Below are 13,306 nucleotides of genomic sequence, written 5' to 3'. Positions count from 1 at the left end.
AGCGCCAATCCCGGTGCAGCTGCCAGATAGATATTTTAAGTAAAACCTCTAGATTAGAGAAAAATATGAAAATGAGAGGTTGACAAAAATATTTCAGGCTTCGATCTATCCAAGGCCCTGAATACAGATCTATCCATAGGAACATTGGCATTAAAGAAACACCTGCAATTGAATTTGTATGAGCCAAAGTCTCCCTGCGCCCAAAATTCCTTGGGATTTATTCTCTGTAAATCCCTAGATTTGCAATCGGCGGAATTGCGAGATTTATTTCATGGTATCATTTATTTTGATGTCACATAAAATGACATCATTAGAACAAATGCAAACTCTTTTTTCATTCATTTTTTTACGAATCATTTGAACGTCTTGAAAAGGACTTAGAATATATTGCATGAGAGCGGAAAACATTTGATCAATGCAATAAATTTTCACCTACAATTATTTTGTTTGAATTTCATCAAGTCTAGTCTAGACCGACCATCAATGACGTCATCAATAAGTTTTGAATACTTTAGATGCTGATGGATGAAACGATGAAACGGATGAAGCACACACATTGCACAGGACGCCGGTGAAAACAGGGCGCCGGAGGGCATATTAGTCACGTGACATTTGGAACTTCTCCCCCATCTGTGGGCCTTCTAGATCCTAAACGTCACGTGAAAATTTCACGAACCTTGATCAAATCGCCCCAGGCGCCCTGTTTTCACCGTCGTCCATTGCAGGACGCCGGTGAAAACAGGGCGCCGGAGGGCATATTAGTCACGTGACATTTGGAACTTCTCCCCCATCTGTGGGCCTTCTAAACGTCACGTGAAAATTTCACGAACCTTGAATTGCACACCGTTGCACACACGCATATTTACGTCTGGACAACGAGTTGCGTTGGAGAGGCCGGAAATAGTGGCGATTTCAGGACCGCAAGAATGGACCGTCATTGGGATGATTCTTTCTTAAACCGTGCACTGTTTTCGGCCGGAATTTAATAGTTACTACAAAATATTTTGTAATTACGTTTCCACCAAGATAGAATGCCACCAGGGCTAAATTTTTACTACTTTTGCATTTTGTCCAGAAGCATATAGTGCTGTTATATTGCAGTTTTGGCGCGTTTGTTACAAAATATGAAGCGAATAAGCGTCACAGTCAGTGTAATTCATCAGTGCCAGAAGTTAACTTGAGGGAAGCTATGCGAATTGCTCTTGTCCATCCACTAGAAGTTATTAAATATTTTGCTTTGTGTTTTCCAAAAGGAGAGGGAACAATTTTATTTGTGCCTTCAGGCTTCATGTCAGAATTGAAGGTGGATCATTAAATTTTCAAGGCAGTACAAACAAGCATTTGGTCTATCTCATACCTATATAAGCAGTGGCTAAGAAGAAAAGTTGATCAATCCTGAAGTTCAGTCATCGTACCTCAACTTGGCAGCAAGATCCCCAAGGACAGAGAATATATTGTATACCTGTCCTGTAAATCAAAGCATTTTTGTGCCTGCAAGGCTTAAGTTCTTTGTGGTGTGTTCGGAGTGAGGCTATATGGCACTTTTTGTTGTATGTTTATGTGGAGATTGAATATAACTGTGACCCTGTACTTGTTTGTATACTTACTATGGTCAAACAGGGAACAGCACATTCACATAGCATACTCACCTAGCACCTAACTCATAGCTGTACCCTGCAAGTGCAGGCAGCAGGATCTGTACTTGTTCATGTCTCGCGCATTAACAAAGCACTTAAGTAGCTTAGTAATCATTTCCCACATTTTCTGAGCATCTAACATGACATACAGCAGTGCAGAGTAGCTTCAGAGAAAAAAAAAACACTTTAAATGCACAGACTCACACCAGCCACCCAATGAGCCAGTTCCTCAGTTGACTGTTTCCCTGGATGCAGCTTGGCGAGGTGAGCTAGCTATTGGCAAGTAGAAGGTTAGCAGGTAAGATTGAGTTAGGGTGAGTACCTACCTATAACTGGGTGCTACTGCTATGCAGGTCTTGGGTAGGCTGCAAATATGTGTGATGATTGAGGTTAGGTCAGCTGTCAGGTTATTCAGGTATGCTCATTGCTCAGGTCACATTTTTATGGACGCTTGGCAAATTAAAAAACTAACATAACCTAATCTAAGCTAACCCGACTAAACCTACACAACCGCTTGACTATAGGAACTAAGCACCTACCTACTTGGGCCTACATCTCATAACATGTCAAAGTAGAGTTCCTTGGTGGAAGATTACCCTCAGTACTTTTTATCCCAGCCTTGTGAAGAAAACTAATACTTCTAAGCTCTGAGTCACTGCTGGCCATCCACAGGAAGAAACGCTGAGACTGAGAGCTTTGCCATTGTATATTGGACCAACAATCACTATCACGAATGACTATGAACACATTATATGATCACATTGTTGCATGGATTGTCACATTGACAATTTTATAACAATCCTTTTTTCAAGAAATACAGTAATGATTAACATCAAAATCAACATAAAGTGGATTTAGTGATCCAAGCTTCCTCCTCCAGTAGCAATGGAATGAACGCATGTTTCATTTGCCAGACACTGAGTACCTGATGCTGGTGATGCACATTACAATCTGCATAGCATCTAAGCATAGTAAAGCTGCCAAAGTCCATTCATTCTAGATTTTTAACTTGATAGTTAGCACTAATTTATCTTGCTGTTGTAAGTTATCATTCAATACCATACCAATACCTACATCTATTGATATACGCTCATCAGTCAACATTTTCTGGCATGATCCTGCTCAGCGCGCTCTTCAGTATTGCTCAAAGATCTGTAATATTATAGCTTGTTTTCGGCCAATAAGCTCTTTTAATTTTACTTTTTCTTGCTGATATATGAGCCCGATCAACTTGCGGTTATCAACCAAAATTTCATAGCTTCAAGTTCAACTTGATATTGATATTGCTCTGCTCAGGAGTCAGGACCTCTCACTCTGTCAGCCTCCTGGATACTTCGGATTGTTTTCAGTCACATGCTTCTTAAATATGATATAAGTCAATTTTAAGGGATTCAAAACGTCCAACAAAACGACGTACAAGAGTACGGAAACCACCAGATAAACTTAAAAAGCGCCTTGGAACAGAGCCATGCTCCATTTGTTTGTTTACAATGATTGTAGTGCTGATGTACTTTTAGGACTCTGAAGGTCGGCTTATAAAAAATGAAACGTTTTTACAAAAGTTGTAAGGCAAGTAATATTTATCTGAAAGAACTAAAATATTCAAAAGCCAAACACTATGAAATACATGAATCGGAACGAAAAAGTAACCCAAAAATCCAGCCTAATCACCGGCTCCTAAAACTGCAACAAAATCAGCACTTTTCCCCGCAACTCGTTGTCCAGACGTAAATATGCTGCACACACAAGACACATGTGGTGATATGCATCTTCGGCATCTTCATTTTGTTTTTGGGTTTTTGTTTAACTGGATTGAATCGTGTATGAGTATGATTTAAATTTTTTAATGTACTCCGTGCTCGTGCAGACTTTGCTTGTCTTCTCATGAAATTAGTATTTTGCTATGGATTTGTGTTTTTTTATGCTCAAAATGATCAGAAAATAAAACAAAACGTTTTTGTAAAAAGGATTATTTTCTATTATTTTAGTATAAGAATAACTATTCTATATAAAATAATGTTTGACGCGGAAGCTTATTACGCGTTGACCAATCATATTGCGTAGGACAAACCCATCGGCTGTAAGCAGCATTCTGATTGGCTGACGATGACGTGACTGCATTCCTCAGCAAGGCACGCATTCCTCTGCAAGGCACTGTTTTCGGAACGAAAAATGGAATATCTTCGTCTAGGGTGATCGTTGGGCCGTAAAAGCTTCTGATTTGTGCTAGTCTCAGCGCAAGCAACAAAACTGCTATTCCAGTTCCAAACCCCATGTTAAAAGTGAACTATTTCCTTTAAAGGAAAAGGGCCACCTTTAACATGGGGATTGAAACTGAGATAGCCATCTTGTAGCCCGTGTCCGAAAACCTAACTGTCTACCTCCTTACGGCCGATTTCGGCCTCCATTCGTAGTTATCGGCAATTTTAAAAGAAAATACGCCAGGAATGCGTCCTTATCCCAGGAATGCGTTCTTATCCGACAATACAGCCACCCGCGGCGAGGCTTTGGTTTTTTACCAATCAGCTCCAACCAGCTCAGCTTTAACCAATCAGCTTATCTGACACAATCCGACGAGTCTGTCTTCTGAACGCTGATTGGCTTGAGTGTGACGTCATCGCTATGCCATCATACAGTAGGTGCCGTAGAGAGTATCAACATAGTACCAATATGTTAAATAGTTTTAAATACTTTTTCGCGAATTGTGCACTTCTGGCACCAGTTTTAAAAAGAAAATGAAAAATAATAATGTCAAAATGAAAAACAACGATATCTTCATATTTCACGAAGGTGGCCCTTTTCCTTTAAAGGCAGTTTAATTGAAGTGGGGGCCAATGGTCGTGCTGGGTGCACTTACTTTCATTTGTTTCTAGGAAATATATCGAGTCATTCAAAAGCATATATTTTATTCCTCGTTCAAACTGGTCTGTATCTGTTCGGGCTGAGCTGAACAGCTTAGCACTTGCAAATTGAAATTGACTCTTGCTGCTCCCATTGGAGTAGGTACAATGTTTTTTTTGTGCTTTCTTACAGCCTGACATGCTTTGAGCTGGAAGCAAAAAATATGTTATGAGTTTGAATGGCATGACCAAGATGATGTGAAGTGTGCTTGTGTTGTGAAAGCTGTGCTCCAGCCTTAACCCGCGCCCCGTAGGGCTACCGGCGGACCCTACCACCCATAGGGGGCGGGCCGTTTCGGCCCCCCCCCCCCCTAAGATCTCGGAAAGTTACCGGCCGATTTTCAAAATTCAAACGGCGTTCGATAGCCCCACCCGGGAACTACCTTGTGACCAAATTTCATTGACCTAGGTCAAACCGATGACGTCACAGGTCAGGTCAAAGGTCAGATTTTCACCGTTCACAGGCAATTCAAGAAATGTGCTGTGAAAGCTAGTAAATTGGTAATTTATTGAAAACCATCGATGGTACATTGTTCGTCAAACACATACTTTCCTATCTGAGGTCACTGATACCAGGTCAGGTCACAGCGAGGTCAGGTCACCGGGGGTCACAATATGAATGTGTCGTGTGATACATGTTTTATGGTCCATTTTACATGACAAATGCGATTATGTGGGTTAGGCAGCCTTTGGGGCCAGCCTAGGTCACGTTTTGGTGAAGGTCAGGTCAAGGTCAGGTCAAATTAGGTCAAATTTCAAAGTTGATATTTTTGCATAAAATGGGTATCGATTCGATGCAGCTCGTCACGGGGAGTCTAATGGTGGTCTTCGTTTTGCTCTACGAGTTCTAGAATTGCCAAAAATTGAGTTTGAAAATTTGACGTCATCATTTTTGAACAGTTTTTTCGTTATAACTTGGCCAAAAAACGAGGTATCGATCTGAAATTTGGTATGTAGATAGAAGACGGTAGGCACTATCACATATATTCCGGTTTTTTCGAAACTCAAAAAACTTTTTGGATTTTTGGGCGAATATATCCAAAAAATGCTTTTTTGATTTTGGGGGGTCAAAACTCAAAAATTTCAAAAATTCGAGATAGCAGTTTTGTAGCCCTGTCAATTCTACACCTTTTATGTCCTGATCATTTTTCTGTATCTTCAAAGCTGTAGTCCTGACAGGTCTTCTCGCGAAGGTCTTTTTTTCGGTCGAAAATGACAGAACATGACGTCACTCTGACGCCATTTGTGGCCAACCTATCATAGCCTCTGGTAAAATTTGTGGTCACAATGTGTAAAATTGATGTCCGGAGGGGTCCTGAAAGTTTGGTGGCGATATCTCCAGCCGTTTAGGAGATATCGACCGAAAAGGACAGGGGGGGGGGGCGTTTCGGCCCCCCCCCCCTACGGGGCGCGGGTTAAGCTTTCACTGATACCCATGTGGTCAGTTACAGCTGATTATTTTCATTATTTATGGCTATGCAGTTTGGTTCAGCATGCAGCAGCAGCAGCAGCATTTCTCCACCTCTGTATGGTAGCAGTAGCTAGCATGACCCAAATACTTTTTCCAATAATATAATTATGATGAGAAGCAAGAGAAAATGATAGTAGGTATGCTGATCATTGTCAGCTGCCACCCTACCTTACAATACCCTTATGCTCTTGCAAAGTACTCCCTATAGCTGCCATGATTTTTTGAAAATGTTAAATGGGTATATCAGCATTACAGTTTCCCAAAAGGCAGCATGAATATCAGGCTGTGCAAATAAATGTACATCTGTTTAGCACTAGCTGATGTGCTCTACCACTAAACGTGTCATTAATATAATAAGGTTAACATACATGTTCCTTTCTCATAAGTCTTATCTTAGGTAAATTCAATTGATTTGTAATTACTGGGAAGCCTTTTCAAGCAGAAGGCTGAAAGTCATTTCGTTGATTGGTTCCTCAGTTCTCTTCTTTATCTTTCCTTACATTTATCCAGTTTCCCAAGATATCATATCTCCTATGACTTTTCAGGTTGTATTGTACTGAGCATACAATCTGACCATCCCTAACATGTGGTGTGTTTTGCAGATCAGATTTTAGTCAAAAGTAAGAGAAACTTGTGTATTCAAGATGTCAACATTTACTGGGTTTAGTGGCTTTGGAGCAGCATCATCCACATCAACTGCAACACCTTCAGGTATCACTTGCCTGCTAATCATTTCCTGAGATATTGATTTGTAGGTAGCTAGTTTGTGGGCAGGGAGGTGCCTTTCAAGTGACTGATTTAATAGTTAACAGGAGCATCATTCTGAGTCCAAGAGCTTTTAGAACAACATTTGATGGCAGCTCATCAGTGTGCTACTCTGGAACTATAAATACTTAGGTGTTGGAATAGAATAGAATCATCTCTTTAACAGTTAATGCAATGGTTTAGTCAAATGACTGTTCAGCAGATGAATGCACAAATACAGCTTGTGCACTGTGCAGTGGAGTAAAGGCTTTAGAGAGGATTCAACTTGCAGTTTCCTAGCTATTGTGACTTTTTCTGTTTTACCATTACTTAGCCCATGTTATGAAATGTTAGCTAAGTACCTATTACATCCTTTTCCAGCTGTTGAATTATTTTGCAAGTGCTAATCATCTGTAATTTTTTACACCTTTGGTAATCATTGTACTTATTTTTGTTGCCTTTGGTCTGTTTTTCCAGGTTCTTTGTTTGGATCAGCAACTACAACGCCTTCATTCAGTGGCTTTGGGGCATCAACAGCAGCAAAACGTAAGCTGGTACATTTATGATAGCCTAAAATAGTTTTACCCTGTTCATATTAAATTTCAGTCCCTCATCCCTGTCCAATTTGTAGCACTGGTATGTGTGTAATGATTTACAGTTCTTCTGCAAGCACTGATGCTGAGCAAGAAAAGCTGGTAGCCTGTCATGCGTACAAAGTAAAAGGACTTTAAACTCATAAATAGTCTTGCATATAAAACTCATAGAGGATCTGAGGGTGACTTCTTTTCTTTTGTAAACATAACTGTCAAATTTGTCCTACAGAGGTGACATTCGGTCAGCCGGCGAGCAGTACCGGCTTCTCTGGCTTTGGCGCACCGGCGTCAGCGCCATCAACAGGGTTCAGCTTCGGGACCCCCGCCTCCACAGCGTCCACAGGGCTCAGTTTCGGCGCGCCCGCCGCGTCCGCCGCCACCGGATTCAGTTTTGGCGCGCCGGCGGCCACCACCGCCGCCACGGGGTTCAGCTTTGGCGCGCCGGCCGCCTCCACGGCCGCTACTGGCTTCAGTTTCGGAGCGCCGGCGTCTTCGGCCTCCACCGGGTTCAGTTTCGGCGCTCCAGCGTCTTCAGCGGCCACAGGCTTTAGTTTCGGCGCGCCGGCCTCGACCGCCTCGACGGGCTTCAGTTTTGGCGCGCCGACATTCGGAGCCGCCGCGCCGGCGGCCGGCGGGTTCAGCTTCGGCAAACCCGCCGCGCCAGGTGAGGAAATGTGACCAGAATAATCAGGGACCGCTACTTGCATACATACATCTGTCTTAGCTATGTGCGAAATCGAGGAGATAGTTAAGGAATGCTTGGAAAATTGAGGGCTAAGATCTATTTATTGTAAATAGTGTTTCTATTTCATTGCATTAGCTTTTCTCTTCACAATACCACACAACAGTAACCGTAATCTAACTCGGTCGGTTTGTCTTATCTCCTTTCGTCCGAGTCTGGGCTGAACCATCTCTGACACACACGATCCGCCGCTGCTACAACTCCTGTGTCTCGTCCGTCACTGACTCGCTGCTCCCCCCCCCCCCCCCCCCAGCGTTCGGCGCGCTCGGCCAGCCTCAGCAGCCACAGCAGGCGCAGCCAGCCGACCAGAGTCAGACGCCGGCCCTGTACAGCGCCATGCTCAACGTCACCATCTATCGTGACGAGCGGGACGCCATCCTGGCCAAGTGGAACCAGCTGCAGGCCAAGTGGGGCGTCGGAAAGGGTGAGCGTTCCGGGAACAGACGTCTTCAGACGTACAAACGTAGTCACCGTACGATACAGCTGCCAGCAATGACGATAGATCGTGCACCAGGACACGACGTTGATAGTTAGAGAGATATGGACAGATGTAGTTCCGCGATCGTAATTAGTCTGTAATCTGTATTAGCACCAAACTAGCCCATGCTTCCTAAAAACCAGGACTCTGTACGGGGAATGATTGTTAATCAAAATTCAACATCAATCCGATCGCCTATTTTAACCGTTTGTGACTGACTGTGCTGTGAATGCCGGCCAGGTTTTTACACGATGGGCCCCCCGGTGGAGCTGGGCGCGGAAAATCCGTTCTGCGTGATGAAGGCGGTCGGCTACGCCCGGCTGCCCACGGCCAAAAACGACGACGGCCTCGTGACACTGCGACTCAACAAGAAAGAATCCGAAGTCAGGTAAGTGTGGGGAGAGAATAGAGATATAGTAAGAAAAGATCACTAATCAACTAACAGAATGGGAGGGACAGGGGGACTAATAAGCTGATGGAGGGGGGTAGCAGTACAATTTTTCATTTAACTCTAGCCAGTGTCCTTCCCCAGTCTCGCTCACCTGGCCGACCTCCCGTTGACAGGAGCAGTCAGCAGCAGATTGTCAGCACCGTCTCGAAGCTGCTGGAGAACCGGCCGTCACTCTCGGTCTGTGTCGAGAGTGTGCGGGCCGTCACTCCGGAGAAGACTGAGATCCAGATCTACGTGCAGGAGCGCAGTCCCAACGGTACGCAGCACTGTCCGACTCCTTGCGACTGATTTGGTGTGCTGTGGCTTTTGGGAAGGAACTAAAGACATTGGCAGGGGTATCTGTGAATGGTTGGGAAGTCCTGACTGTAGATTGAGACGTTTTTGACTAATCTACCAGCGTGACCAACTTCCATGTGGCCTCTTTGACCCCGACATGTGCTGAGTATTTAATTAGCATCTCTTTCTGGACTAACGTGCAGGTCTAGGCAGTTAGATTCAACATACAAAGTACCTTCGGGATCGATGTGGATCACTATCCCGGTCGAGATATTGTTTCTATTTTACCAAAGACTTCGGAAAACACCACCAGCTGCTGCTCTTCCGTCTCCCGTCTGTCTCCTGACTGACCGGCCCCGGCGTTCGGTTCCCAGGCTCGGTGCGTCGTGTGCCCGCCTCGGACCTGTGCTCCCACCTATCTGCGCCCGCGCAGCGCTCTCAGCTGGCGGCTGTGGCACTGGACCAGCTGCACGCGCTGGTGGCGCCGTCTGCCGAGCAGCTGCAGCTCTACCTGGATAACCCTCCGGCAGGTGGGTGCTGCGGGCCGTCCTACCGACCCGCGGACTGACATTGGGGGTGCGGCGGCCAGTCACCGACCCGTGGACCGACATTGGGGGTGCGGCGGCCAGTCACCGGCCCGCTAGTAGATACAACTGTGGCATGAGGGCTGAACTGCGAGCTTGTTGCAGTGCTTTGCAGGTGGGATTTACAATGGAATGAATCACCTTTACAGTATTTCTTAGCTTGGTTTTCATAGCCATCTCTTATGGACTTTTATCAAATCGTCATATTTTGTAGTTAGTCGTATTGAATCTCCGACAATCGTTGCCTTCTGGTGGTTGTGCCCTGACCCTTCACCGCCCTTGTCCAGGAATCGATAAGCTGATCTGGGAGCAGGCCAAGAAGGACAACCCGGACCCGAAGGCCATGATTCCCGTGCCGATGATCGGCTTTAACGAGCTGCACCGGAGAACGCAGTGTCAGGTCAGTGCCGAAAGGAAGGGATTGTCCGCACTGGGAGTGCGACTGCTGATGCGCAGTCGAGCTATGAGAATATTGTGCTACCGTAATCCTCAGGAGGCTCTGATCGGGACCCCTATGGTGGTGTTTTGGGCGAAGCATAACCGTAGCGTGCGCCCCAAAGCCCCATTAAACAACTATACAATATTGATCATATCTACCTGGACGTGTCTGTACTTTGTAAAACTGTCATTTTCTCACACCGGTGACGATGTATGCTGGCCCACAGGAGCAGGAGAACGTGAACCAGCAGCGTCGTCTGGATCTGATCGCCTCCGACATCGCCGACCTGCAGAAGACGCAGGCGGCCACCGCGGCGCGGCTCAGCCAGCTGAAACGAGCCAACCTGGAGCTCTCGCACCGCGTGCTGCAGGTAGGGACGCCACACTGTGCAGCCCGCCGGTCACCAACGACTTACGAGCTCATTAAAAACAAGGGCAACGTAATATCTGCTATGGTCATGTGTCAGATGACAGTTTCATTTAATGTGCTTTCTTTTACCATTGACAGGATTCTCATGTCACTTTCGAAGATCAGCCACTTTGGTTTATATTGTTCATTAGCCCTTGACCCATTTAGGTTTTGCCGTGTTATTCACTCAATACAGTGTACTGTTACTCCCTTACTGAGTCCGGTGCCCCCCCCCCCCCTCCCCCTTGTTCAGGTTCTGGTGCGCCAGGAGATGGTGCGTAAGCAGGGCTGGAGCATCCAGCCGCACGAGGAGCGGCTGCGCGTGCAGCTGGAGGCGCTCCAGGACGAGCTGGCCACGCCCACCCAGTTCAAGGGCCGTCTGAACGAGCTGCTGTCCCAGACACGTCTGCAGAGCCAGCAGGCGGTGCAGCGCGGTGAGCGCTACTCGCTGGAGCCGGCCGGCCGCGACGAGGTGCGCCAGCTGCTGCGCTCTCAGCAGCACGGCCTCCAGCAGCTGATGGCCGTGGTGCAGGCCGACCTGGCGGACCTGGACACGATCCGACACGGCCTCGAGCACGCGCCCAGACGCTGACCGGGACACGGGGAGCGCCGCGCCGCGGTCAGACGCGCTGCTGGAGGGCTGTTCGGTCCGTGACTCGACTGGTGGTGTGATCCTGCGGTGTGGTGACTGAATTTAGGTGATCTGGCTAGAAGTGCTTCGACGGCGGTTCTGTGGTCATGGGAGGACGTCGGTGAGGCGCCAACGGGCTTGGAGCGGGCAGGGCCCGGACTGGACTCATGATGCGAGCGACCCTGTGAGTCGCGGTGTGGACTCTCGCTCCGCGCGCTCTCGTATTCCAAGAAACTGCCGTCTGTGATGGAACCAGTGATGGCCATGTCAATTTTTCTCGTAATGTTTTGGAAATCAATGTATGGTAGACTGCAGCGATGGCACTAGCTATTTTCCAGACTGTGGACCCGACGCGTCAATCTCTCCAGGTTTCTGTGTTGTAGCGTCGGCCAAACGTTTCGACGTTGTGCCCCAACGTGCACAGCCCACAGGTGGCGCTTGTCATCTCCATTTCGGCCACAACGTCGGCATGACTGCCGTGACTGTTACTTTGTCACTCGTGGTAAGATGACACGTCTGGCGAGTCAGCAAATCAGCCGACGGTTGTTGGTAAGACGTCTTGCGATATGGTCGACCTATCCAGACTGCCGCAGTGTCTATGGAAGCATGGCTAGGCAACGAGGGAGACGGTATGACTTCAGGCGGCATGCCAAATGTGCTAACGTTATTAATGACTGGCGCAAATACAATGTTTGGGATATATGACGGATGTAATAAAAATGCCAAAATTTAACCTGTACTCGCTGGTCAGTCATGGCGCACCAGGTTGAGCTTTTGCTGAAAATCGAACTGCAAAAACTACATCCGCCTGATTATTTTACATCGATGACCAGCTACTTTCGATTAAAATTTGTGACGCATATGTTGTAATGCGAACAAACAAAGCGAACTCGGGCCTCTAGCGAACTCGGGCCTCTTATATTGACCTTAGACACGTTATATGCATGCATGTGATGCAGGTTTAAAAATTGAATTGATCAGTATTCAGTAAGACCATTTTCAATTATTTCAGTGCTCTTTTGATTTCACATGCACGTAAAGCAAAATAGGGATACAATAATTGCAAAGTGATTTACGCGAAGTCACGCGTGTTGTTTATTTCGACGCGTAAGCTTATCGGAACAAGCTTAGGAAACATCGTACCGCCCACTTTCCTTGCAATGGCTAACTACGAGTAGTCACTAGTCCCATTGAAGGCACAGACAAATCCGCTCACTCATCCTACTTTGAAAAGACAGAGGAGCGGCGAATTTAATTCCTCTGCATTTTCAGCTCAGCGGCAGAAATAGACGACGGCCGGCGGGCCGAACACAGCGCGAGTCGCAACTAAATCGTGCACCTGCGCCGTGAACGATTCAGTCGTCAGGTCACCTGTCGTGACACGAGTCTTCAGTAAAGATTGCGTCGTCGGTCACCTAAACTGCGGCGTGGACGCTCCGGAGTCGGTCTAACTTTATGTGAAAAAAGGAAATAAAACAAAAACACGCGCGTCTACCAACATCACGGTATCTTTATCATTGATCCAATGTTAACTTTATTTTAGGGCTGAAGGAGAAGGTAGCTTTCGATTCCTACCCACTCTCAGCACATCATCACATAGCTCATTTATGAGCCTCTGTGTTGAGCTACTAGCCTGTTCCGATCCCATTCGCACCCTTCGGCCATCGTCCTTGACGGCCAGACCATTACGTGTTATGCGGTGCAGCATCCGCAGTCGAGTAGGCGTTTAACAGTGGTGCCATCTATGAACAGAGATATAAGCAGATACCGTAGCGCATTACCGCTACATCGAACAGTAGTCTCGAGCCATGCGGTAAAATGTGTAACCGGTACCGAATCACCGAACGTCATATGTTAGGTTTATGAGGATGCCTAGCATTTTGCTAACGCTCTGACTAGCAAAGCCGACATGGCCAGCGTTATTGCTAGCAACTAGCGAGTAACATTATCAT

General features: G+C 46.4%; 1 protein-coding gene across 30 annotated transcripts; it reads left to right on the top strand.

Moving 5' to 3' along the window:
• The first annotated feature begins 524 nt into the window (after positions 1-524).
• LOC122381108 (nucleoporin p54-like) lies at positions 525-12,087 on the top strand. Of its 30 annotated transcripts, none has more exons than XM_043364912.1 (11): positions 525-571; positions 6,611-6,719; positions 7,230-7,298; positions 7,575-8,009; positions 8,341-8,511; positions 8,806-8,953; positions 9,130-9,272; positions 9,667-9,822; positions 10,164-10,276; positions 10,542-10,685; positions 10,977-12,087. In XM_043364912.1, the coding sequence occupies exons 2-11, from the start codon at positions 6,653-6,655 to the stop codon at positions 11,313-11,315; spliced, it is 1,785 nt and encodes a 594-aa protein (XP_043220847.1). In that variant the 5' UTR covers positions 525-571; positions 6,611-6,652; the 3' UTR covers positions 11,316-12,087. The 30 variants fall into 30 exon arrangements, with proteins under 30 accessions (XP_043220847.1, XP_043220862.1, XP_043220864.1 ...); XM_043364927.1 differs by having other exon boundaries at positions 533-571; positions 7,680-8,009; XM_043364929.1 differs by having other exon boundaries at positions 559-600; positions 7,680-8,009.
• Positions 12,088-13,306: the final 1,219 nt, after the last annotated feature.

This window comes from Amphibalanus amphitrite, unplaced genomic scaffold (genome assembly GCF_019059575.1).
Source record: "Amphibalanus amphitrite isolate SeventyFive unplaced genomic scaffold, NRLGWU_Aamphi_draft 000114F_arrow, whole genome shotgun sequence".
In the NCBI taxonomy this organism is placed as follows: domain Eukaryota; kingdom Metazoa; phylum Arthropoda; class Thecostraca; order Balanomorpha; family Balanidae; genus Amphibalanus; species Amphibalanus amphitrite.
The sequence above is the reverse complement of the archived record's forward strand: the minus strand, read 5'-3'. Positions and strand labels throughout refer to the sequence as shown.